At 61.4% G+C, this 26,243-nt stretch overlaps 7 protein-coding genes across 7 annotated transcripts; all 7 read left to right on the forward strand.

The window, feature by feature from the left end:
• Positions 1 to 306: 306 nt before the first annotated feature.
• Positions 307 to 1,365, forward strand: LMXM_33_0220 (hypothetical protein, unknown function; the record flags this gene model as incomplete). The annotated part of the gene is made up of 1 exon (XM_003878558.1): positions 307 to 1,365. One exon carries the CDS (start codon positions 307 to 309, stop codon positions 1,363 to 1,365), a length of 1,059 nt encoding a protein of 352 aa, XP_003878607.1.
• Positions 1,366 to 2,506: 1,141 nt separating this feature from the next.
• Positions 2,507 to 4,666, forward strand: LMXM_33_0230 (conserved hypothetical protein; the record flags this gene model as incomplete). Its single annotated transcript, XM_003878559.1, has 1 exon — positions 2,507 to 4,666. One exon carries the CDS (start codon positions 2,507 to 2,509, stop codon positions 4,664 to 4,666), a length of 2,160 nt encoding a protein of 719 aa, XP_003878608.1.
• A 1,311-nt stretch (positions 4,667 to 5,977) lies between these two features.
• On the forward strand, positions 5,978 to 9,988 carry LMXM_33_0240 (conserved hypothetical protein; the record flags this gene model as incomplete). The annotated part of the gene is made up of 1 exon (XM_003878560.1): positions 5,978 to 9,988. The coding sequence occupies one exon, from the start codon at positions 5,978 to 5,980 to the stop codon at positions 9,986 to 9,988; it is 4,011 nt and encodes a 1,336-aa protein (XP_003878609.1).
• Positions 9,989 to 11,007: 1,019 nt separating this feature from the next.
• LMXM_33_0250 (conserved hypothetical protein) lies at positions 11,008 to 12,159 on the forward strand (the record flags this gene model as incomplete). The annotated part of the gene is made up of 1 exon (XM_003878561.1): positions 11,008 to 12,159. The coding sequence occupies one exon, from the start codon at positions 11,008 to 11,010 to the stop codon at positions 12,157 to 12,159; it is 1,152 nt and encodes a 383-aa protein (XP_003878610.1).
• A 1,444-nt stretch (positions 12,160 to 13,603) lies between these two features.
• Positions 13,604 to 13,924, forward strand: LMXM_33_0260 (conserved hypothetical protein; the record flags this gene model as incomplete). Its single annotated transcript, XM_003878562.1, has 1 exon — positions 13,604 to 13,924. One exon carries the CDS (start codon positions 13,604 to 13,606, stop codon positions 13,922 to 13,924), a length of 321 nt encoding a protein of 106 aa, XP_003878611.1.
• Positions 13,925 to 14,715: 791 nt separating this feature from the next.
• On the forward strand, positions 14,716 to 17,100 carry LMXM_33_0270 (conserved hypothetical protein; the record flags this gene model as incomplete). The annotated part of the gene is made up of 1 exon (XM_003878563.1): positions 14,716 to 17,100. One exon carries the CDS (start codon positions 14,716 to 14,718, stop codon positions 17,098 to 17,100), a length of 2,385 nt encoding a protein of 794 aa, XP_003878612.1.
• Positions 17,101 to 19,538: 2,438 nt separating this feature from the next.
• On the forward strand, positions 19,539 to 24,200 carry LMXM_33_0280 (putative calpain-like cysteine peptidase; the record flags this gene model as incomplete). The annotated part of the gene is made up of 1 exon (XM_003878564.1): positions 19,539 to 24,200. The coding sequence occupies one exon, from the start codon at positions 19,539 to 19,541 to the stop codon at positions 24,198 to 24,200; it is 4,662 nt and encodes a 1,553-aa protein (XP_003878613.1).
• Positions 24,201 to 26,243: the final 2,043 nt, after the last annotated feature.

The raw sequence follows: 26,243 nt of genomic DNA on the forward strand, positions 1-26,243 counted from the left end.
TTCGCGTCTTAGGGTTTTCGCTCTTCCGCTTTTGTGGCGTGCGGCGTCTCATCGAGTGCGAGTCGACTCCTCTCTCATTGGCCGCTCTGCTGCCGGTGTGCTCTCACCTTACCTTTTCCGTCCACTCCCCTTGACTCCCTGCCGTCCTTCTCCCTCGCCTCCTACATACATACATGCGTATGCGAATAACCCTTGTACGCTTGGCTTCACTCTTCGTTGTTCGGCTTTGACAGCAACGCGGAGGGCGCGATCTCATCACGACGTGCGGGCAGGGGTCTCGAGGTCGCCTCCATACTCGAAGCGATCATGTGGTGCACAAGTACACAGCGCCTGGCGCTCCTCGCGAGCCTCCTGTGGTTTGTGTCAGGTGTGCAGGCAGCCATCTCCTTCAACCTCAACAGCGTCGATTATCCTGTGTATGCTAACGAGAAGATGTCGATGAAGGAGTATGCGGTTCTCCCAAGAGGCGGCAACGCATGCTTGCTGTTGTCACTGGACAACGGACTGGGCGGTGTCGTGCGCTTTGCCTACTCGTCAAACGTGTCGAACGTGCACTGGCGCTCCGATGTGCTTGTGTCGACCCACAAGCCGAGTGTCTCGCATCCATCCGTAGCGATTCTGGACAAGGTCGACGCTGTCATCCAAACAAGGCTCTACAGCGTGGAGGAGCTGGAGAAACTGAGCAGGGCGGGTGAGGTGGTGCGTCGCGGCACCGAACGCCAGGGCACTACAAATGCCAGCGCGGAGGCGGTGCAGCAGTCTTGGAGCACCGCGGTGAGCATTCGGCCGGCGCAGGACGGCACCGGCCCTGCAGCAAAGTTCATTGATGGCAACTATGCCGTCTGCTTCCACCTCATTCGCTCCAAGGCGGCAGCACAAAAGCCGTCGTCGATGCAGTACGAAGAGGTGAAGGTCCAACTTTTCGAGGTAGCCTCCACGCGCCACTCCACCTCCACGTACATTGCGAGGGTTAATGACGCCGCCGCGAAGTCGCAGAATGGTGATGGGGCGGCGGGGGGTTCCATGGCAGAGGTGGACGGTGAGTATGCACAGATGATCCGGTCCCTCTTCCGTGCGAGCAGCACCGCCGACCTGCGCAAACTTCTTGACACGGAAGAGCCAGTGTCATCAGAGGAAGTGGCGAGTCGGCTAGCAGAAATCAGGGCCCTGCAGAAACAGCTTTTCGGACTCTATAACAACTTCGAGCACCTGGAGAGTCGCTTCCAGCGCATGCGTGCCACCGCCGAGACAACGTTCAGCCGAATTTGGGTTTCCATGCTCGTCATCCTGGCGGTCATGGGCGGCACGGTTTGGTTCACCTTCCACTACACAAAGGGCATCATGATAAAGAAGAAATTGATCTAGGCGGCGGAGGTACCGGTGATGGCGCAACCCCACCGCCTTCCCCCTTTCCCCTTTTGGCCTCCGTGTTGCTGAGTGCGTATGTGCGGGTGCATGTTGGTGCACATGCGCAGGGGATGGGTGAGTCATGTCGAAAGAGAGACGAAGATGGGGGCTGGAGAGAAGCAGACCCAGATCGTTACTCGGACACACGTGGGCGCCACCGTCCTCCTCCGCATCTTTGATTCCTCTTTCTCGCTGCTCTGCGACACACGCACCTCGGCTTTCTCGGCTTTCGTTTCGTTCGGAAAGCGTACGTGTCTGTGTGTGTGTGTGTGTGCGTGTGCCGGCGTGTATATCGAAGCCAGAGCAGCTCACGTCGACGGCGCTTCGCGCTTGTCTTAAAATAAAAACAGCCCTAGAGGGAGGGAGAGGACCACGCACACCCGGCCGCTCTCGCTCGTGGGAGGGCTTGTATGGGGTGTGCTTCACGCGTGTCGCTTCGATCTGCGTGCCTGTTTTCTTGCACATCTTTCTGTGCAGGCATGTGTCTATGCTCGTCTGGAGATATGTGTGTGTGTGTGTGTGTATGTGTATACGTTGACTTTGGAACTCCTGTTACTCGGACATGAGCGTGCATGTTGAGCCCAGGAGTGTCGGTGCCACTGCAGTGGTCATGCACTCTCATGGGCATCAGTGGCTCCCTTCTCCCTCCTCCCTCTCTACATACTTCCCACCCTTACTTTCCCAGATTGCACGTTCGTGGAGAGTTGGTCGCAGGTTGCGCAGCGGCTACGACGGCGCTTGATCACACCCGGTGCCCATGTGTGCGCGCCCATGCTTTTTATGGATCTCACACTCATCTTCTCCCTGTGTGTCGTCTTCCTCTCTTCCGATTATTTTGGGGTGGCCCGAATCAATCTCTGGCACCCTTCCCCTCACCCTCCCACTTCCGCCTGCCCGTCTGTCTCCAACCCCTGGCTGCGCATCGACGAGTCAATTTGCGTGCGCGGTTGCGTATATTTCAAAAGTCAAGCAAGCATCTTAGCCAGTCGCGGGTGTCGCAGCTTTTCGATCCATCTACTCCCACAGCAGCACTGTTTCGAGAAATCGAGCACTCTGTCGTCCTGCGTCCACTATAGCCGCCTCGTTCAGCGCTGATAACATGTCCGCCTCGTCCCCACCACCGCAGGGCGGCGCTGCCACCTCCACCGTCGCGGCGCCGCTGGAGGACGCGTCGCAGCTGTCAGCTGATGACCTCCTGCAACAAATCGTCGAGCTGGTGAACAAGGAGCTGGATCGACACTACTCCCTTGTCGAATTCGACTCCCTCGGCCGCATTGAGCTGCTGCAGGTGGTGAACGACATCTTTGCGAAGCTACAGCCCAGCATGAAGATGGACATGCAAGCGAAGCCGCTCGAGGAGGCCATGCCGCGCATGCTGGAATTCCTCTTGAAGATTCTTGGCTACCGCGTGCCAGCTTTTGTCCAAGGAAGTTTCCCCCAGAGCTTCGCGGACGCGGAGCCCCTCGTGGTCTACCCAACCATGTACTGGATCCTCACGCACATGGAGCTGAACGAGAAGCGCGTCTATCTCGCTCGCTTTCTGCAGCCGCTGGACATCCCGGACGACATTCGTGCCCAGGACGAGGATGTGCGCACCCTCTTCATGCAGTATCAGGCGCTGCGTGGCGCCTTCATTCAGACCCATCAGAGAGTCGAAAAGCTCCGCTCCGCCTTTGCAGATCCAGTGGAGACACGCCGCAAGGTCGTCGTCTTGGAGGTCGAGCGAGACCGCCTACAGGGGTACGTTGAAGCCGCTCTCAAGAAGTTGGCGGCCGTGCCGGAGAAGGAGATGCTGCTGGCAGCCAGCAAGTCCCTCCGCGTGGCGCGTGAAGAGAGCATCAAGCTGGCCGAGCGAGAGGTAGAACAGCAGCAGGCCAAGGTGTCTTCCGAGGCACGCCGCACGGAAATCAACACCCGTCTGCAGAACCTCCGCCGCGACGCAGCGGACGGTCGCGTCGAGATGATGATCCGGCGCATAAAGGATGAGATGGGGACAAATCGGATGAAGCTGCAGGACCAGCTGCCGCAGGAGCTTGAGTCTGTCAAGAACGAGAACGCCGAGCTCCAGAAGCTCGTCTCGGAGCCCCTGGACATGGCCGCACTCACCGCAAGAGATCGCAAGCTGGACGACGAGCTGAAGGCGCTGCACGCGAAAATCGCACAGCGGCAGCAGCCCGGCGCTGACGGGGCCTCTATCCTGCGCTTTCGAGACCAGGTGCAGCGCGTCATGGCGCGCAAGCAGGAGGTGCTGAACGAGCTCAGCTCGCTGCAGGCCGACAACAACAAAGCCCTCAACGACATCCGAGAACGTCAGCTACGCATTACGCAGCTGCAGTCCGCCACAAACATGCTACGGAGCGATGACTTCCGCGACTTCTCAAACCAGGTACGCGCGAAGAAGGCGGCAACGGAGGGTATGCGCACCCGCCTCGCGGAGCTGCGCACGGAGTGGGGCACGCTGACCTTCACCGAGGCGACGCTTCAGGAGCAGTACAACGCCCTGGACGCTGCCATTGGCGATCTGGAGAGCAAGCTAGGGCTGCAGGGGTACAGCCGTACGGTAGAGGCTCTTTCCAAGTTGGCGCACGAGAAGGACGCCATAGAGGAGGTAAAGGGCAAAACGCTCGAGGAGCTGTCGCGCGTCGTGCAAGAGTTCACGCTCGCCATTCGTGAGGGTCGCACTCGCCTTGCACCGCTCATCAACGAGCTGCGCGCTGTTCGGCAGACGGCGGCGGAGGTTGACCAAGAATGGTCGGCGAAGAAGTCTCAGTACGAGTACCAGGAGAGCCTCTTGACTGAGGACATCCAGAAGATCGACGAGGACGTCACGCGCCTCAAGGAGGAGACGACGATGAGTGAGTCCCTCTACCACCGCGTTCGCACCCAGGGCCTCCTCCTCGCTGCACAGGCGAAGCGAGCAGAGGAGGAGCAGACGTTCCGGACTGACAGCAACGCCTCACTAGACCCGCAGCACAAGACATACGGTGACTACCTCGCCGAAGTGACACGCACGCTGGAGGCGTGGACGAAGGAGATGCAAGGCAAGCGGCGCGACCTGGAGGAAACGCACGACACCAGCGTGCGGCAGGTGGAGTGGTTCAACGCGCTCCGCACGATTCTTCAGGCCAAGCTGAAGAGCATCCAGGCAGAGGGGCCGTCTACAGGCGCGAGGACTCGCAACAACACCATCGATGACGACATTCAGCAAGTCATGGGGCGTGCCGGTGGGACGAACATGCTTGTGCTGAACAGCAACTAAGCCGATGGCAGCGCTCCTGCCCCCCCCCGATGACCGTCACCCCGCTGCTCAGGGAGGTTGATTAGATGTACACTATACAGAAAAAAGGAAACGATGCGCACGCGCGCTCCTGGGGTGGGGTGTGACCCGTCTTGCAGGCAAGCTAGCAAAAGGCCGCGCCGACAGGATGGCACCTCAGTGTCGGATGGTGGTGTGTGGATAGCAAAAGGCGTACACGGGCATGCACTGTAAACGCCGCGAGTGGTGTGTATTACGCGGGTGTGTGTGCCTGGTCGTGCGTACGTGCGCCCACGATGAACAGAGCCCATGCCCCTGCACTTGATGGCCGTGACTTCGGCTCTGCGTTGCTGCCCAGGGCGGCTGGGTGAACCCCCACATGGAGGCGGACGTGTGCGCGTGTGTTGCGGTGTGCCTTCTTTTTTTCGTTTCGTGCCTCCCTCCCCCTCCCCTCTCCCTCGCTCTCCTGTTTTGTGCTGCCGACCTTGTTGTTGTGCTCATGCTTCTGCCATCCCTGTACGGGTAGGACATGGACGCCTCGCGCCCAGCGCGTTGAAGAGAGGGACGATCGTGTGCGGCGGGGTGTTGGAGCGGCGCCATCGGACGTGGGGCGGGCGATGAGGAAGATGAGAAAAGGTTTAGGACGATGGTGTCGCGTCGCGTCTTCGGTGCCGCGCTTGGTGGATCACGCGCCGTATCCTACCGAGCCCCGACGCGGTTGTGCAACTCGGTAGCTCAGCGAAATGCACTCACGTCTTGCTCTTTACCTTCACCATCCTCGCCCCTGGCCTTCCCTTCTTGCGCTTCTCACCACTCCTCTCCTTCCCTTGTCCGCACACCGTCTTCGGCTCCGTCGTCTCCGGGCCTGCCGTATGTGCCTCTGGACGAGTAAGATCGTGGACAGCACTGGCGTGGCGTGTCTTTAGCACCGTCGCTCATCCCCCTCCCCCACATCTGCCCGCCAGGGAAGCCAGCGTGTTTCCTCTGCTCGTCCTCTTCGCCACCTGGTGCCCTTTCTCTCTCCCCTCCTCCCTCTTGCCGCTTTCTCTCCCTTCTTTGGTGTGCTGCTGCGCACCCGCGACACAGCTGGCATGCATGCTGCCAGACAGCAGCGTTGCCACCGGTGCTGCCTCCACGGGCGTGGCTAGACTGCGCTCCCTTTAGCCTCGAAAGGTGCCCAGCGCCGCGCTGGATCAAATGGCCGCAGCTGCAGGCGCGCCGTGCCCGAGTGATGCCGTCCGTGGCAGCCAGATAGGCTTTCGGCCCCCTACCATCGTCGACCGCCCCATTCTCGAGGACCGCGCTAGAGCAGCAATGGGCCCCTCTCGGGACGACAGTACGGTGATTGCGGACACCGCCACGAGTGCCGCACGCGCGCTCTCGAGCGATCTCCTAGACCGGCTGCAGCACGACTACCCCGCCGTCTATGAAGCACTACACGCGTACGAGAAGGCGGCACGACACCTCAAACGCCAGTACAAAGCCAAAGAGGCGGAGCTGCTGCGCTGCATCAGCGTCGGCGAGGAGCTGCTTGGCCAGATGGACGTCCTGAAGCGGCGGTGTGAAGCGCTGGCGCACGAGCGTGATGAGGCGGTGGCTGCTGCGGCCTCGGCGGCCGCATCACGAAGAGAGCACGCGCATACAGCAGGCGGTGCCGTCTCGAGTTCGACGTCATGGACAAAGGAGAGGTGCAGCCTGCTGAGGTCGCATGAAACGGAGTGCGAGCGCTATCGCATCGAGGTGCAGAAGGCGCTGCAGGACACAGCGGCGGCGCAGGCGCAGAAGCGAGAGCTGGAGTTTGCCCTGGAGCGCACAACGACGCAGCTAAGCGAAGCAGAACAGCAACTGCGCACCGCTCGCAACGCTATAGCCGACTGTGAAGTGCACTACGCCGCACAACAGGAGAAGGAGATGGAGCGACACAGAGCCGCACTGGAAAAGCAGCTGGCCGAGGTACGCCAGCAAGCGGATGTGGACCGCGAAACTGTTCTTGCCGAGGCAATGGTCGAGCTGGAGCGGCTGCAGCGCACGCTCGTGCGGACCCAAAAAGAGCTGGCGGAGCAGAAGCAGGCCTCCAGCGGCGCTCAAGCTTTGCAAGCGGGGCTGAACAGCACTGCCGCCACCGAGCTGGCGAGTCTGCAGAAGCAGATCCGTGCCCTGACGGAGACCAATCAGGACCTCCGACAGCGTCTGCAACGACGAGAGGCTGAGATACAACTCGGCTGTGCAGCGAGCACCACCGGCGCGAGGCGAGATGATAGCCAGAGCGCGCTTACGCTTGCAAGCGGCTCCAATCGAGGTGCAGTGTTGTATGGCAGCACACTCGCCAACTCCCTTGCCAATGCCCGACGAGAGTCCAGGGACGATGCCGGAGATGCGTCTGATCTGGCCGCGGCGCAGGAGCGGCTGCGTGAGGAGAACGCACGACTACGGCAGAAGCTGCAGGAGGTGGCTCGTCGGGGGCAAGATGACGTGGATAAAGAGCACGCGGCGCGACTGTCGTTGCAGCAGCAGCTGCAAGCGATGGAGGCTCAGTCTCACATCCTGCGCACCGAGGTGGTGGGCCGCATTCAGCGAGAGCTTCAGCAGACCAAAGATCAGGTGGAGGTGTTCCAAGCACAAGCTGCGACGGCGCAGAGGACCGCCGCTGAGCTGGAGATGCAGACGGCTGGTCTGCGGGAAGAGCAGGTAACGCTGGCCGATGCTCTGCGAGCCGAGAAGGTCACAACGGAGAAGCTTTGGCGAGAACTCGAAGCAGCACGGGAGAGACTGGACGCACTGGACCAGGAGTTGAGAGCCGCTAGCGCCGCAGCACAGGAAAGGGAGCAGCTCGTGGTGCAGCTGCAGCGGGAGAAGGCCGAGCTATTCAACGCGCTGCGGACATTGCAGGCGCAAGCGGCAGACATCGAGGTCGCACTCACGACTGTCACGGCGGAACAGTCGGAGAGCACCGCCGCCCACGAGGACACCGTGTCCCGGCTGCGAGACAGGTGCGTGCTCCTAGAGCACGAGGCCGAGGAACTGAGGACCGAACGCACCGCGTTGTGGCGCCGCCTCGGGGATGCAGAGGAGGCCATCGATGCGCTGAAGGATGCACAGCGCGTGTCGCAAGAGCTCGTGCGCGAGGCGCAGCGTGGTACGAAGACAGCGGAGGACCGGGCGAGTTTTGCCGCCGATCAGCTCACTCTTCAACAACAGTCGTCGGCTGTCCGCTTGGCGGAGGCGCAGCAGCATCTGGAGCGCGTGCGCACCCAACAACGCGATCTGTCTCGGCGGATGGAGGTGTGTCAGCAGGAGCTGTCTGGTAAGGAGGAAGCTCTGCGCAAAAACGCTGAGGCTCAAGAGGCACTCGTAGCCGAGGTTCAACGGCTGCGTGAGGAGCAAGCGAACCGCGACGAAAGTGTGAGAGAACGCTGGCGCCAACAGTACGCGCAAAGCAGTCTTGAACGGGAGAAGCTCATTGCCATAAAGGAGGCCCATGCCGCAGACCTTCAGCGGCAGCAGAAGGAGCTGCAGATGTCGCTTGCAGAGAGCGAGGATCGCGTGGCGCAGCTACATGAACAGCGGCAGCAGCTGCAGGAAGCCCTCTCCGACTCTCTTGCCACCGCGGCCAGTCATAAAGGCCGCATTCAGGCGCTGGAGGAGGAGCTGGCGCGCACAGCGGCGGCGCACCGCGCGGCGCAGCGCGAGTTGCAGCGTTTCGTAGGAGAGCGGGAGGGGAGCCCCAACACCAACCCTGGTCTTCGACCTTCCGGTGAATGCGATGCCTCGGCAGCGGTGCGTCTCGCGCAGTTGCAAGGGCAGCTCACCGAATGTGGGGCGGCCTTATGCGCAGCGGAGCAGTCGCGACAGCGGATGCAGAGCGCAGTGTTGGGGTGCTTGATGCCGGTCGACGCTAGCGGCGAGGTGACAGCCGATGCGGACAACATGTGGGACACTTTGTTGGACCTGCTGAGGGAAGGTGGTCGGGAGCTCTGCTCGCGCAGCACCTCCGCAGCGCCTGTGCAACCTCGACAGATGAAAGCAGAGGAAGGAAACCCGGTTGCTGACGACAAGCAAGCATCAAATGCCGCGCCCGTGCCGATCGACGCCAGCCGAGGTGCGGCGGCTGCGGTGATCCGCGCCATACACGACCTCGTGCGGCACTTGCACGACGCCGATCGTCGCCGTTGGAGTTGCGTGAGAAACAAGGTATTGGCTGCGTGCGTCGTCGCCGACGCGACAAGCGATGAAGCGGCACCGGTCGGCGCTGCTTCCCCAGCGACAGAAGACCCGGCAGGGGGATCTTCGGAGAAGCTCTGCGCCGATCTCGCCTCAGCTCTACGGGCGTGGGCACTAGCGTTGAGGAGTGTCCAGGAGCATCTGACTGACTATGTCGCCCAGGTTGCGAAGGCAGCGCATCTGGCGAGTAAGGGGGCGGCGCAGCAGGCGCAGCTGACGCAGCTGACGGTAGCAGCTCGCACCGCTGAAGAGCAGCGTGATGCGCTGCAGGCCGCACTAGAGGAAATGACGGCGAAGTACTCGGAGGCTGCGAAGCGGGCAGATGCGCAGGAGAGTCGAGTGGAGGCGCTGCGCCACGACGTCGCCGTGCGCGACACTCGGGTGAGAGAGATGGAGCATCGCCTCGATGTGCGGCAAGCCGAGGTGCAGGCAGAGCGGGCAGAGTGGGTGTCCAAGTGGCAAGAGGCACAACGGCATCGTGAGGCGGAGAAGAAGGAAGCCGAGGCTGAGCGCGCACATCTGCGTGCACAGGTGGCTACCGCGGAGGCGGCGGCCCATCAGACCACCCAAAGGGCAGCGCAGGAGTCGGCGGATGCGCTGCAGCAGCTCCGCACGCAGCTGCAGACGTTGCGAGAGACGTCCTCGGCAACCGAGGTGCAGCTGCGGCAACAAATCACTCAACTGAGCTGTGAAAAAGTGGACGCCACAAGGGCACTGAGCCGGCTGAAGACCGTCGTAGCGCAGCTCGAGGAGCGCCTCAGCAGCACTGAAGAGACTCTGAGGTTGCGAGAGGCGGAGCTGGAAACAGCAATAGTGTCGATGCAGGAGCTGAAGCGAGCGCAGCTGCAGCGTCGCGCAGACGGTGCGGCGGCCGATGCGTTTGAGCAGCGCACTCTCACGGAGCAGGTGACCTCCCTCCAGGCGCAGCTCCTGTCCATCCAGCGCGACCACGACATGCAGGAGACGCTGCACGCCACGGAGAGGGCGGAGATGGCCGCGCTGCGGAAGGTGAATGCTTCACTGGAGGCGCGCCTTGCTGAGGTGGAGGGCGATCGCGCTCCTCTGCGAGAACAGCTGCACAGTCTTCTCTCTTTTACAGAATAGCAGACGTGTGTGCCTGCGCGCACGCCTGTCGCGCTGCTCTCACTCTCGCACTCTCTCTCCGCCGGCCCCCGCCCTCCCCGTCCCCTCCCCTCTCACCCACACACGTGTCGCTCATCTGCAGTGGAGGCTGAGGAAACGGAGTGGCTCCACGGCGCCGAACCTGTTCAGTGGGACTGCACACGTGCTGCTTCTAGTGCACAGGCGGGCGCATCATGCCGTCACGTGGGTAGGGCAGATTGGCAGCGGCGGTGCTTGGGGTGCACATTACGATTGCCTTTCCATTGCTGTCTGTGCGTGTGGGTGCCTCTCTTGCACTGCCTTCTCTCGCTGTGGGCCATGCATGTCTACCAGTGGCTGGGGGGAGACGAGGCAGGGGCTGCGCGAAAAGCGGGTGGGCAAGCGGCCGCCCAGTTCCACATACGCGTACACACTTCACTAGAAACATACGCGTGTGGCACACTGCTGTCATAGATACGCACATGCGAAACATGAAAAAGCGAAACAACATGCAATCGTCTCACGTAGGACTGGTGTATCTCTTTGGGGCCTCCCCCCTCCCTTTGCCCATCCCAGTGCACGCCCTCTCTGTCGTACTCCCTTGTGGTGCAGCCAGCGACTTGCACCGTATGCCGGTGGCACACCTTCTCTCGCTGTGGCACGTGCGTGTGTGCGTCTCGGGGAAGGATAAGGCAGATGCGCAGTCGCCGTCCCTCCCCCCACAACTTTTCGTTTCGCTCTTTGGACCGGAGTCGCTACGCGCTCACGGCAGTCATCCGCGCTTCCTCTACCCCCTTCTGCACTTCTTCCCGGACAAGGAGGGGGACCTTCATGGTGAGCAGCAGACACACGCACACCCACACGTGCGACAGCGGGATACCAGAATAGACCTTCACAAAACTCTTGCACTCTTTTCTTAGATGGCGTTCTTCAGCTCCAGGGACGATTGTCTGCACACGTCGTGCAAGACGCCTGTGCGGCCGCGCATTCGTGGCGGCTTCACAGCTGGCAGCACAGGGCTCATGCCCAGCGAGCATCACAGCGGTCTTGCAGATGTCAGCCCGCAGCTGTCGTCGCGGCAGCGGTACAGCATGCGAGCTGGCGTGTCGAGTGCGCCGCGTCACGCCCAGGGCCGGAGACACCTGGACCCTCGCCACTTCACGAACGTCACGGATGACGCGAAGCGGGCAGAAGGGCGGCTGGGTCGGGCACACGTGGCTTCATCAGAACAGCAGAAGCGCGCCGACGCCTACTACGCCACAAGGCAGGCGACAGTTGAGCAACCGCCGGGCGCGGAGTGCAACCTATACCTTAAGTCGTACTACTACACACCTCTGTCGAAGCAAGACAGTCCATCGCCGCCGCCCAGACAGGCGACTGGGTTCCGGCCGGACGCGCAGAGCACCTCCCTTCAGCTCGCCGAAGCCCGTCTGCGCAAGATCAAGCGCGAGCATCCACGCTATGAGGAGGAGGTGACGCGCGCCTTGCAGCAGCAGCACGGTGACTACAGCATTGTGTCAACCGCGCAGAAAATTTCGCGCCGCATTGCCGTAGAGGAGTATGCCGACGGCACCGACGCGCGAATGGCACAAATCGAGGCCTCCACCAAGTGCCGAGGCACGCCTGACTTGGGCTCCCCAGCCCCGGCCATCAAGCGTTCTGTTCCGTACGCGCTCAGCGAGGAGTGCCCGCCACGCGCCGACACGCAGCTGTCGTGTACCTCGCACGTACGCCTGTACCCAGGTCGCGGTCGAAGCTCCTCTCCCCCAGAGACGTCCGTGAAGCCACGTGCCCGCCACCTGCACGACGGACCGGCCCCGTATGACTCCACCGCTGTTTCAGGCCAGGCCTACCCGTCACCGCCCGCTGTTGGCGAGAGGTGCAACATCTACGCGAAGCCCACACTGGTTCACGTAGACGAGCGCCGTCACCGCAACTGCGTGGAGGACGCGGACTCGCTGGCCATGAAGCGTGCACGCGCCCGCAGCGGTGCCAGTGCTTCACAGGAACGGCCGGATTTTATTTTCGGCCCCGGCCCAGCGCCGCAGCCTCGCCCGCCGTCACTGCGTTACCGCACAGAAGCGCGCTGGAAGGCGCAGGAGCGCAATGCCGAAGAGCGGCGCACCGGTCGCGCGCTCTACCCTCAGTCCTACCAGCCTACTTCCCTTTGGTAGAGAGTGTAACACGCGCGGTTACATCGGTGCTGCGACGGTCCACGCCTGTGCCGCTCCTCCCACCACCTCTCTCTGGCCCTTGGCGATTTGGCTGCGTGATGGCTGTGACATGTGTGGTGCATTGTAGCCGCTCCATAACTCCGTGTGTGTGTGTGTGTGTTGTACTTCTTCACCTTCATTCTGTTTCATATAAGTTTTTTTTCAAAAGTGGATAGTGGGGTGGCGAAGGCGGTCATCGGCTGCGCTGGTCTTCCGCAGTACGTGGAATCGTACAGAATGGCTACCTCCGTCACAAATTCGGGTTCCTCAACCCCTCTCATCCAATTTCTGGTCGCGCTTGCCATCCTCACGGACACCTCTTAGCCTTGTGAATGGCTCGCCTTTCTCCAGCGCTGCCCCCCTCCCCTCCCCCACCCACCTGCGTCCAGCACATCACACGGGCGTGCGTGGGCACTTCGCTAGAGCACGTGTCTTTGTGTGGGCGATGGCTACTTTACTGTCGAGTACACCGGCTGTACTGTTAGCACCTTTTTTTTCGTGTGGTGGCACATGTGGTCGCAAGAGCGCACGCTGTCTCTGGAGTTCCACCCCCTCCCTCCACCCCCATCCCCGCACACATACCTATCCTTCTCCTGGCGCCTTCTCCCTACCCAACCGAACCCCCTCCCCCTCATCACCTTTCCTGCCTTCCCTCCGTGCCCTGTGCTGACGCTGCTGCCGCCCTCCCTCTATACGAAGATGTGCTCATTACCAGCGGCGGGAGAGCGACGCAAGGCGTGGCAGAGGCTGGGGAAATCCCTGACGCTCCACTCCATCAAAAATGGGTGGTGCAGCCGACGCAGCAGCGACGGGTGAGGGGGGTGGAAGAAGCACGGAGGAGCGGGGCGCAGATGCCCCCACCCACCCATTCATTCTCCGCGAAACGGCATGTTTATGTGTTCTCCTTCTGTATCACCCTCCCCCGCCCCCCCTTAGAGACGATCTGGCCCCTTGACTGCATCATCGCACCGCCGCCTCTCATCAGAGCAAAAGGAAATGATTGCGACAAGGTGAAGCGCGCAAACGGTGAGCAGGCTTGCTTCCGCGCCCCACTTCTGCTCTCCCCACACTCGCTGCCGGGCTTTCCAACCTCCATGAGCTGCTCCTACTTTTCTGCTGACCGTAGCCTTCATTAGCCGTGCAAGTCTTGCGTGCCCGCGTTGGAGAGGACGAGGCGGCAATGGGCACTGGCGAGAGACGCCCTCTGTCTCGAGCCTACGTGACGGCGAGGCAACACCGAAACACCGAATAAAAAAATGATCGGAAGGGCGATCTACCACGGGTTCTGCTTCGCGGCTTGCAGTTAACGTGGCCCATGTCTCCACGTCTTCATCTCCTCCATCATCGCCCCCCCCTGAACGATCTCTCTCCCCTCACTGCACCTCGTATTTCCCACTGCGTGCGCATGCCCCACACGCGTGTAGAAAACTACTCTTGTCTCAACGTGCCGAACATGGCGGACACCAGAACCACCGCTCTCATGGCGGAGCCCACGCTGAACGAGGCAGTGGCAGCCGTTTTCACTGAAGAGGAGCACGCAGCACTAAAGACCAATCTACGCTCAGAGCAGATAGCACAGGCCAAGTATCTGCGCGATCACCCAGAGATCCACGAAGCCGTGCAGGAAGCGTTAGCAAGGGTGCTGCAAGCCCAGCCGGAGGACCCGGTGGCCTTTCTCACCCAATACTTCATGAGTGAGGAGTTCCTGCACCAGCGGCCCCAGTGACGATGGCGCACTGTCCTTTCTCCATCAACCCTTGCACCCTCGCTTCTTGGTTAGCCGCTCGCCAACTCTGAAAGTGGCGCGCTTCGCCTCCCTCCCTCACTTCTCTGCATCGCTTGACAGCCCGCGGTTGCCGTTGCCTTCTTGTTCTGCGCAGCATGTACTGTAGTCTCCCCCCTCCCCCACTGTTTGACCAGGAGAGGCATCTGCTCTCTTCCACTCCACCAAACAGACAGCAACGGCGACCACTACATGGGTAAGCTCACGATATCAGGCGAGCAGGGCAACCGCTTCACGGCCGTGCCGCACGGCGGCCTCCCACACCCCTCTCTGGTACTCCTCTCCTGTCATCTCCAGTGAAGAACAAGTCTCCGTGTGTGTGTGTGTGTGTGTGTGTGTCTTCTGGATAAAGTGCAGAGGAGGGCGGCTGTGTGGAGTGTTTATGCGTGCGTGGGGAGGAGTTGGTGAAGCGATGGCCACCCCTCCTCTCATCACAGCTGCATGGAGTGGTCCCATGGCGTGCCTCCTCGTCCTGTCTTTTTTTTGGCCAGTGTCTCTGCCTTTCTCCATCTCAGGGCTGCCGCTGCTCCCCCCCCCTCCCACACCTCAGCGCCGCCATCGCAGCCACTCCATGCGCCATATCACCCCTTCTGGTCTCTCTCTCTTCGTTTCGCGACTCCATTTCAAAAAAAAAAAAGAACAGCGGATGCGCACGGCGCTGGAAGGCTCGGTGAAGTCGTCCCCCTCCCGCAAGCACGTCACACGCATCTCGCTCTTGTTGACGTGCCGGCAAGATGCGGCGTACGCGACTAACACGAATGTACCTGCCGAAGGTTCCCAAAAAGGACCCGAACGCGCACCCACTGCAGGTGCAAAACTCGCAGCATTTTCTGCGTACGGCCGGCGTCGGCGCGGTATTGACGGTGATCCTGTCCGTCTTCTTGGCACTCCGCCAAGTGCAACAGCGAAGTCGCCTGTCGGAGAAGGAGCTGCTACGCAAGCGAAAAGGGCAGCGCGTCATCATTGTCGGGGGTGGCGCTGGCGGGTCTGCGTTGGCGGCCCTCATCGCAAATTCCGCGCCAGACTTGAAGATCACGGTGATTGAGAAGGATAAGCAGCAGGTCTTCCTTGGACACGTCCCCCTCGCACACGTTGGCCACCGCAGCTACGACATCGCCACGTCGACAGGCGTGGACATCGTCCGCTCCCCTGCGGCATGGAACGTGACCCGGGACGCCAACCTCGTTGCTGCGGAGGTGCTGCGTGTAGACCCAGATGCAAAGAAGGTGTTCGTGCGCACCACCAAAGCCATGCTGGCCGCCGCAACCGCCCCCAGCGCAGCCGACGCAAGCGAGCGCCGCCCACGTTGGGGAGCCGACCTCCTGCGTCGCTGCTGGCCCAGTCTCCATCTGCAGGTGTCGACCGTCTCCGTCAATGACGACGGCAGCACCAACCTCTCGGACGGCACAACGGCCTTTTCGTACGATGCGTTGGTGGTCGCCGCCGGTGCGCACCGCTCGCTCGGGAGCTTGGCGGGTCAGGTGCAGCCGGGTCAGCTGGACACCTACCGCATCGCCGTCAACCCCGGTACAACGCGAGACAACCTGGTGAACCTCTTCTCAGGCAATGTGCTGCACGTGAAGGTGCCACCTGCCTCGTTTGTGCTGCAGATGGAGGCGGCGCGTGCGTTGATGACAGCGCCGCACGCGGCGTCAGGCAGCGGTGTGCCGTGCCTTGACCTGGGTGCGACTAGCAGTCCAGCGCTCCTCCGTACGCCGCCGCCGACGGCAACTCCTTCAGCCAGGCCCTCCTCCACAGAAGCACACACGTTTTCTTTACCCACCTCGCTGGGCCGCTGGTTTGGCACGTTGCGCGCCGCGGCCACCTCACCTGAAGCGGCGGACGCCGCGCTCATCCCAGACGAAGTGGCTGAGCGTCTGCTCCCTGTGTCCGGCGTGGCCACCACTGTCTCTCCGTTGGACACACTGGCGCAGTGGTGCATGCACTACAGCAGCCGCCAGCATGACAGCACCTTTGTGTCAACCGTCAACACCATCTGGAAGTACCTCCACTACTACAACAAACTGGGCCTTTGCCACTACATGACGGTGACAGCTGATCCACGGCCGATAGGACCGGCGCCGCGAGCGGTGAACGAGGTCATCGAGAAGTTCTGGCGAGAGCGGCAGCTCGCGTGCCAGCAGCACAGCGGCGGTGTTGCAGAGCATTTTCATCTCCTCTTTCACAGCTACTTGTCCGCTGTAGACACCGCAGCCAACGTGGCGACGTTGTACGACTACAGGAACAATGCAGAGGTGCGCGTGCCGTACAACTTACTGGTGCTCGACCTCCCGCTCTGCGCACCGTCGTTTGTTCGCCAGAGCGGTCTGCATCGCACGCGTTACGTGGACGAGTGCGTGATACCCGCCCTGCGGCGCGGCATAGACGAGGTTGCGGCGCAGCAGCTGCACAGGCATCCGCTTCTTCGCAAGACGAAGAAGGAGCTGGACGTGTGCTTCGCCGACGAGGCGTCGTTCATGGACGTGGACCACGCGACGTTGCAGCACCGCCGTTACGCAGAGATCTTCGCGCTTGGCGACGTGGCTGGTGTTCCGTCATTGAAGAGCTACGGTGCCGTGTCTGCTCAAGTTCCTGTCGTCGCCCACAACGTTCAACAAGTGCTGGCCAGTCAGAGAGCGCAGACTCAGCAGGACCGAAACTTGGCGGAGATGCCTCGCAGCGAGGCTTCTGCTGCGGTGGCACCAGCGCCGGTGCTGCCAAAGGCGAATGCCAAATATACAGGCTACTCCTCGTTTCACGTGGTGATGACCACCTGGCGGGCGATGTGGCCGGAGATGTGCTATGATGAGCCGCAGACGGAGCTGAGGTGCTGCTCGCAATCGTCGTCGCCGGCCGACTTGGCGGAGGCCGGTACCAAGCGGGGGCTGGATGTGGTCGCCCCTCTTGCGCACTGCGATCATCACCTGTGGAACAGCCTTGCTTGGCGGGACCCGCGTGGCTTCCTGAATGGTCTCTTCCACGAGCTGGCCCTCTACGAGTTGATGTACTTCTTTATCTTCAGCCGTGGGCTGTGGCACTCGCCGTCGTGGTTTTACGTGCCGACGTACTCCCCGATCGACGGCACACCGCAGGTGCTCAAGTGGACGGACCTCCTTTGAGTTGTGCTAACGCGACGGAAAGCGGACGGAGAGGGCGCAGCAGTGGACAGCGGCGTGACACGATCGTTGCATGCGTGTGCTCCCTTGGCACACAGCGTCAGGACTTGGTGAAGTCGTCGTCGTTTTCGTTGTTGTTCGGTTATTCTTCACACGTCCTACGTGCTCTTCTATGCGTTATGGGGAGGTGCGCGTCTGCATGCACCTCCGAGAGTGGGCCGGCAGTGTCGCTCACATTCATCTCCATACATCTGGCCACCACGACTAACGCGCTTTCTCTCGTGTTTCCTCCTAACACTCTGTATGATGTGCGCTCTCTGCGTCTTTCCCTCTCTGCAGCAGACACGTCCACGATGCAGTGCACGGCAGGGTCCAGCCTCTGAGTGGCTGTACCGGTGCTGCCCTGTGCCGCCCTGTGGCGGCCCCTCTCCCTCAGTCAATGAGTAATAGGAGGTGTATCAGGGCAGCGAACGGTCGTCGAGGCGTTCCGCCAGCGGTACGCGATGGCTGTCGACATTCTTCGCAGGACGTCCCCCCCCAAACCCCACCCGCAAACGCGCCACTCCTGCTCTCCCCCTTCCTCCTCCCTCCCGCTTCTCTCTCTACGCATGCGGTCTGGCATCATCTTGCCTCGGGCACGCCACCGCTTCACTGCGGACATCGCGCCTCTGCTCTCCCCCCTTATGTCGACAGTGCCTTCACCCCTTTTTTCTGCTGCCCCGCTTGAGCCCTGCCATTCCTCACCATCCCCACGAATCGCCTCCCCTCGTCGCACTCCCCAGCACTGCTCTGCCCTTCTCGGTGGACCGGCACACACACACGCACAGAGACAGGCACTTGGGTTGCTCCCTGTGCGTCTGCACACGACACCGTTGGCGCAGCAAGCTCAGCCTCCCAGTCGCTTTCTCCTTTGAGTGGAGGAGGAGGGAGAGGGGTAGTCGCAACGCACGATTTGGCCCGGTACGCGCGGGCGCCCTTTCCTGCTCCCACTCCCATCAACGCCCCGCGGAGAGAGAGAGCGGGGGGAAGAGAAAGAGTGAGACTCCCTCAGCGCACCGTGACGCGCATCTTCTTACTTTTCGCGTGTTTTGTTCTGTGTCATCATCTGCTGCCGAGGTACAAGAGAAGTCTGCACACTGTTTTGTTGTGCCCCTCTCCTCCCACCACCACACACACACACGCTATACTGATCCCTAGCTTCCCTTTCTTCTCACCCTATCGCATGCTCTTCCCTGGCCGTTGTGTGGTGCATCTTTGCCTGTTTCTGTGTCTGTCGTTGAGTCTTTTCAGTCTCGGCCACGCATCCGCGCAAGTCTCTGCTTGCCTTTCCCCTTCTCGCCGTCACCTGCCTCCCCCTCTACGTCTCCCTTGCACCCTTTTCTGCTGTCTGTCTGCATCGCCGCTCCCTTCCCCCCCCCCCTCCCGCCTCTCCGGGCACTCCGTCTCTGTTCTCCGTTTTGTTTCGACGCCGCCCGTGTGCCTGCCGGTGTGCCGTTGTAGTGCAGACTTATGTTGTCACTTGGTCATTTTTTTCCTTTTCTTTTCCCATCCGTTCCTGCCCTCTTGACTGAGCTTACTCGCTCCCCATTAGCGTCCTCTCTCACGCCTTCTTCTTGTTGTTGTCAGCCTCTAGGGTATTCACCTGCTCTTCGGGGCGTGTGTGTGTCTCGCTTGTTTCTCTTCTGCTTCCTCGCCCAGCCCCGACACCCTCCCCCCCCCGCGCCGCACGCATACATAACGTCTTGCAGAAAGGTATATGCATATATATATATACATCATAAATATTCTTGGACGAACGCCGCGACTTCGCTAGGCCTTTGTCTCCACCATCCCTCCACTTCGCTGTGTCTGTCGCGTATTGTGAGTGTCCGTCCGTCCGTCCCAGGCGCATCATCAACGGAGCCTGCGTCGCTGCACGCCTTCTTCGTCCGTTTTTTCCCTCTCCCTTGTGTGTGCCCATCCTCACTCCTGTATGTAAGCGCATCTGTCGCGGATTTCTCTCTCCAACGCGCCTTCCCTCTCATCGCCTCACCACTGCGCCGTAGGTGTCTGCGTCTTGTGCGCTCCACCTCTTCTGCCTTTGGTGGCTCTCCCATTTTGCATCGCTGCTGCTCGTCTCGCCTTGCTCTCTTGCTGGTGCTGGCGCTGCCACCACCGTCGCCATCCCCCCTCCTCCTTGCCTCTGCTCTTCCGTGAGCCCACCGACACACGTGAGGAGAGGGGGCGCCTCTCCATCACTTGTGCTTCTCTCGTCTGCAATAGCGTCGGTGGGAGAGTTCGGTCTCGAGCACAAGATTCTGCCTTCTCTGCCGCCTGCGATTTCTGGTAGGCCGGGGTACGTGATATCGCCTTCCGATCGCGCGGATGGCTGCAGGGACAGCAGCAACGCGGAGGAGATCCCAAATGATGCGGCAGGGCAACCCACGTCCTGGACCCGCAAGATGAGCGACTCCAAAACTGCACGCCACGCGCCGGAGCACATGAGCAGCGGTGATGACTCCATCATGGCTACTGAGGACGGAGCACAGGCGCGCATCGACTCCACAGGTGGCCTGCGTGCGCTTTCCTCTGCGATGAGTGGCGGCGACAACGACCATGAACCTGAGCTGAACGTGCTTGGCACCACCGGCAGAGACGTCCATCGCAGAAGACCTGGACAAAAGGAGGATGTTGTCGTGGGAAATCGGCGGGCCTCTCGCGGAGTGGGTCTCCTGCCTCCGGTGCGCCAACGCGTCAGTGACGCGTGCGAGAACGGCTCGAGCGGCGCCGACGAGACCGCTGGCAACGCCGGCACCCTCACACGACCGAAGGGCTCCGTGCAGGAATACGTGCGCGAGAAATTGCAACTTCAAAGTGAGCAGGGGATTCGGACTTGCAGCAGGGTGCGGCGACCCCTCTGCTCCATCCTTGTGAAGTCAGGTGCATCGGGGCCTAAGCGGGGCGAGGGCACGAATGACAGTCCACGCTGCGACGCTGGGCCGCGTTCCAACCTTGACTGGGACAAGTCGCCGAACCACAGAGCCTTCTGGAAGAGAACTATGTCGAAGCAGGAGACCGACGCGGATCTGCGCTGCTACACCGCGCACGAGTACATCTTAGCCTTTTACTACCATGAGAGCAAGGAGTGCGACGACAGCCTAGAGTTGACTACCCCAGACAGCAGCCAGCGGCGACGGCGCGAGCGTGTGGCGCGCGTGGTGGCGGAGGCGACGCCACGCGAGGAGGCGGAGAGGTCAAAGCTGAAGCCAAAGGGCTCCATCCCCCCAAACACGCGACGGGAGATGATGACGTGTGCCACGGTAGAGGAACTGTACGAGCAGCTGATGGTGTGCTACCGGAAGGCTGGGGTGGAAAAGGGCTATCTTGACACACTCTTCATGAGGGAGGTACTGAGCGGCAGACGGCAGCCGCGGGTGCACGAAATGGAGAAGGACGACGACCTCGGCGAGAACTTGTCCGCCCCATCCGATGACGAGGTCGCGGAGGCGCCGAAGGAGGTGGTGCAGGTGGTCAAGCCGAAGCGGTCAAAACCGGCTGCGGTCAGCAGGCGCTCGGCGGAGCCGACAAGTCTCTACGAGATTATGCTGGAGCACATGCGGGCGAAGACGACGCCAGCCTTTCTGCACCACAACGCCATCCCGCTGCCAACGGTGCGTTTCCTCCAAAAGCGGGGCACCATCAAGCTGGGCAACTACTCATACGTGCTCCACCTCTGGGATGATGAAGAGAAGGGCTACCTCGTCACCGGCGTCTTCGACCGCAAGCCTGGGTTCGCAAAGCAGTTCAAGGACTCCTGCACGTACGCGATTTACGGCTTGGAAATGGGCCGGGACTGGGGCATGCGGTTCGGAGAGCTGGTGCTGATGCGGCAGCACCTGGCACCAGGGGCACGCAAGCACTTCCCTGAGGAGGGTAAGCTTATTCGCGGGCACACAGTGATTCGCGCTGCAAGCGTCTTAGACATCTTTGACGGCCGTGTGTGCGGCATCCCGTCCAACCTCAGGGAGCTGGATTACCGGCGCACCGGCATCCACGCGAGCGTGCAGGCCCTCGCCCACTATAACCATCTCTTCCCCCGCTGGAGTCCGCTGCGCAGCATTGTCCACCCACAGGACATCTTCGGCTGTCCGGTGGTGAACCCGACCGGGGGGTTATACTGCCTCTCCATGGTCGTGAATGGGGCGACGCGGATGGTGAAAGTGGACGACCGGGTGCCGGTGGAACCGGAGAGCGGACTCTTTCGTTGTCTCACGTCCGCCACGTTCGAGCTGTACCCGGCTCTGCTGGAGAAGGGGCTCCTCAAGGCAAACGGCTGTGGTATCAACCTCGCCCTTATGGAGAGCGCCGCGGTGTTGTTCCAGTTATGCGGGTGGATACCTGAGGTGATTCGCTTTCGCAGCGCCGGTGGAGTCGAGGAGCCTACCGTGGATGGTCTGATGCGGCCATCGGAGATGTGGTCGGTGCTGATGGAGGGCTACAACTTTGGGCGGCTCATGATGACCCTCACGGCGCACTGGTGTGCTGGCCGGCCGCCCCTCACGGCGTCGGAGCGGGTGATGCAGAGCGCGCAGTGGTTCGTGACACCGGTCGTGTATCCCGTGATCGACATGATCACGCAGCGCTTGAGCACCACCGGGGAGCCCACTATTCGCGCCATCATGCTGCGAGACACGACAGCGGATCCGTCAAGGCGAAAGTTCGAGCCACCCTTCAAGACCTCCCTCACTGCGGAGCAGCTGCTCGACCTGGGCTACATGAACGCCCACCGCGAGGCCGGTGTCTTCTGCGTCACGTGGGAGGAGGCGATCGCACATTTTGATCACTGCAGCATCAACTGGAGCCCTTTCACGTACTGGGACCTTCCGAGCGGGTCTGAGGCGCCAGAGGACTGCACACGGCTGTGCTGCCACGGCATCTATGACATGCGCGACGCCGGGAAGCACATGGCGCGGCAGCCGCAGTTTCACATTTGCTCGCAACTTGTCGACCGGTGCACGCACTTATTCCTCGTCTTCTGCCCACACGCGGGCGACCAGTCCCCGCTGCCGCACGACAACAACATGCTTGACAAGACGACTGTAGATAAGCTATCCGGGGGCGGGGCAGCAGTGCGGCTGCGCGTGTATGAGGTGACGACGCTGCCGTCTCTAGCGCAGTGCAAGATGCGCGACAGCCGTGGTCGTCGAGTGACGTGCTGCTTCGGAGACTGTCAAGGACGGCGCATCGTCAGCGAAACGGAAGGGCCGCGCGGACTGCAGTCACTGGCGGTGGCGCAGGGTAACCGCAACGAGTTCATCACACTCGGTTTCGACTGCCTGCCGGGCACGCGGGAGTACGTAGTCGTCATGGACGTGCACGACCGCCACCGGCCGTCCCGTGGTAAGGGCACTTTTCCGTACACCCTAACGCTCTTCACGTGTCTCGATCCGCTGCTGGAGCGCAACCCCAACAAATTCCCGATGTCCGCCATACACGCTCACCACGCCACGCTGGAGCAGGCGAAGCGGGTGGCGATGGGTGGCGGCTTCTCACACCGGGACGTTGTTTCAGCAGACCTGAACGTCAATGACCTCATCGAGGAGGAGGCGCAGCGCAAGCCACCGAGGCGGACGATCACGATGCACGCCATCCCAGAGCACCCCAACATTCACTCCCGCACGGTGCAGGGTCTGTGGTCCGTGCCCGGGTCGCGCACGCGGACAGTGCTGCTGCCGCACGACGCCACGCACGAGCTGTTGTACACGGGCACGCAGTACTACTTCCACCTTGACAGACCTTCTTACTTCGCCTTGCGCATCTGCCAGTCGAGGCGGGTCGGGCCGGCGCTCTCCACCGTCGAGCTGAAAGTGCTGGTGGTGCGGCGAACCGGCAGAGATGACATGTGCACGAACGAGAAGGACCTGCCAGCCGAGCGCACAGCACAGACCTGCGGCGGCGGCGGCGCAGCGGGAAGAGGAGGCAAGGCGTATGTGCCATGCTCTGTGCAGGGGATCGTTATGAAGGGCAGCGACGTTGTGCTGAGCAGCGGTCCCTGGTCCCTGGACGGCGCGGTGATCGACAGTGTGTCACCACACACGGTGCTGCTGGATCGGAACGGCGTTCTTGTACAGAACCCGCGGCGGCTGCGGCAGTACTACCACACCTCCTTCAACGTCGCTCTCTCCGACCGCGAAAACAAGGACAAGACGAACATGAGCTTCTTCCTCCTGTCTCGCCCGGACCCGAACGACCAAATGCGCTCCGTCATTCTGCAAGCCTTCGCGGACGGTTTTTTGATCTCGCCGCACACGTGCAACATCGGCATCAAGGGCAACCTCATACCGCACGACACGGAGGTGCGCGCCGTCCTCACGTCCTCGAACTTCGCCTACGAGTTGCACGGTGATGAGGGCCACTCCGTACCCTTCACGCAAGAGAGCGCACAGCGATCGCTGGCGACGCCGGCGCCGCAGCTCGATCTGTTCATCGATGTGGACCTGCAGAGCACCGCACCGGCGAGAAGCACCTCATTCTCGTCCGGGTCAGACGCTAGTTACGCGCTTGATCGACTGCGCGCCGTCGTGCGCTCCGCGCTGACGTCTAGTCCATCGCAGCGACTGCGGCTGCTGCGCACCCTCTTCTCCACCATGGCATTTGTCCGCCGAACGGTCAAGAATGAAAGCCACCGCGCTTTTCTGACGGGGCTGGGCGGCTCAATCGAGGCGTGGGTGCGATGGCACCAGAGTCTGGAGTCGCCGGGGGTGCAGGCGCCGGTGCTGTCCCTGCCGCCGCTGCCGGAGGGAGACTACATCATCATCCCCTGCTTCAAGCCCGTGTCGGACGATAAGGCGACGGAGCTGGGGAAGACGCGTGGCGTTGTGGCGGGGGACCAAAGCACGCTGGCGTTCGACATCACCCTCAGCGTACCAGGTCGAGTTGTGGAGCTGATCCCGACTAGAAATCCAGTCGACGGGCAGGGTAGCACGCAAGCTGTGCAGGCGCAGATGCATTGCGAGCAGACCATTCCAAGCGCCGAACGCCTGCGTCCCGACGTACACAGTAGGCACTATGGCTTCATCTCTTCTCTTTCACGGTGGATATCTGGCTCGAGGAAGAGGGCGTAGGAGATGTCTACAAAGCGCGACGACACAGTGGAGAAGCAGGCGTGTGTGTGTGTGTGTCAAAAGCTTGTGATGTTGCAGGCAACGCTGGCACAAGGCAGGTGGCGGTGGTGAGGGAGGGAGGGGCACCTCACATAGCGGCACGCGTACGTCTGTAGGTCCAGGTGTGCGAATCGCTTGATCTTCGCATCTCTCACCGTCTGCCTTCTCACCTGCTCTCCCACGGAGTCGCCCCTCCCCCCCCCATCCCTCCCCGTTCTCTTCATGGTGCACAAGCTTGCATGTGCTGCCGAAATGTTTTTCTTCTTTCGACTCCCCTGTCCAGTACGCGTATGATTCGATGTCCGTCGCCCGTTGTCCTCGCTGACGCGAAGAGGTGCGACCTCATGCACGTGGCGTGCCCTGTTAGCCACACATAATTGAGATAGGTGCACCCCACCTCCCCACCCCCACCCCAAATGACCGATCGGCTCAGGACCGTACGCGACTACTGTGCCGATGGGCGGGTGTGGGTGGCTGTGTGTACATACGTGTCTCCGCCTTTTGTTTTCATCTGCCTTCCTCTCCTTGTCGCCACCAATTCTGCGGCGCATTTTTTTTCTCCTACTCCGCCACGTTGATCACCGGACGGCCCCGTGCGACGTTATTCTTTTCTCCACCCTCCCACCTCCGTTGGTGGCGGTGCTTGGCTCGTGTTTGTGTGTGTGTGTGCCGCTGTGTGCACCACCGCCACCGCCACGTGTGGCCAGCCACACCTCCCGTTCACCTCACCTCCTGCCCCCCTCCCCCTTCCTCCTCTTCTGTTCAACGCATATGTGCATCCGCTGTTCCCCGTTGCTTTATTTTTTTTCTCTCCTCTTCCCGGAGCCGTTTCGTCAGGCGGGGTGCGCCCACGTGTAGCCCCGCTCCTGGCAGCGTCCTGCCAACTCGTTGATGCAATGTGTACGTGTGTAACGCACAACGGCTGGAACTGTCTCTCTCCTCTCTCCCTTCGCACCAATCATGGGTGGTCGCCGACACACCCGTATAACACGTACCGGTGCCCCTATCCATAAACGCGCATGTGAGCTTGTGTGCCTCAAAGCAAGACGCCTCGCAACTCATGCGGCAGCGTTGCACCGCGTCGAGGGGGGAGGCGGTGATGTTCTTTTGTTTTCCTTTTAGGGGCTCAATGGATGCTTCGTGTCTGCTACTTCGTCCTCCTCATCGTGTCCTCGGCATTGCTTTCTTCCCTCGTCGGCATCTCTCCTCTGCGTCCATCCGCAGGTGGGCGTCTGTGTCTCGCGCGTGCCCGGGTGGTTGGGCATGTGTACGTATATGTGCATATATATATATAGTATCTGCGTTTTCGTGTGTGTAATGTTGCTCGCGCGCCATGCCATCCTCAGTACTGTTTCGTTGTCTGGCTCCTCGTCACCATCATCTGCGCGATGGGAGTGCAACACTCTCTGCAAGGGTCCTCCCCCACCCCCTTTCACCGCCTTCTGCGTCTCCTCCCTCCCTTACCACATTGCACGCACTCACGCCTCCTTTTTTCTTTCGCTCAAGACGTGGTGCCGATCCGCGCACGATCCATGCGCATCCATGGACCGCTGGGTGGTTGGTGGGGCCAGCGCCGGCGCGCGAGGGAGAGAGTGGGCGGGCGGGGAGGTGGTGGTGACGGGGGGAAACGAAATAGGGATACACAGGAGTAACTCCACGGAGATCAGAGGCAGTCACACGCGCGCACAGCGCTAGACTTCACCGTACGAGCCATGAGGTAGTGGTGCCGCTTTCCTTTTGTCTTGTGTGGGGCGTGAGGGTGGAGGAAGGCGGGTGTACCTGCTTGCATATCTGCCGCCGCCTCTCTTTCTCTGTGTGTGTGCATAAGCCAAGCAATGTTTGAAAAAAAAAATGCTGGCCTCCCTGCACGACGGTGCCATCCCTGTCCCTGCTCCTCTTACGTCTCTCGCTTCTCCGCGATGATCTCAGTGCACCCCCCCCCTCCTCCGACTACTCCATCCTGCGCTTCCTCCTTCCACCCCCTCTCCCTCCCCCCCGCCCCGC

This window comes from Leishmania mexicana, chromosome 33 (genome assembly GCF_000234665.1).
Source record: "Leishmania mexicana MHOM/GT/2001/U1103 complete genome, chromosome 33".
NCBI lineage: Eukaryota > Euglenozoa > Kinetoplastea > Trypanosomatida > Trypanosomatidae > Leishmania > Leishmania mexicana.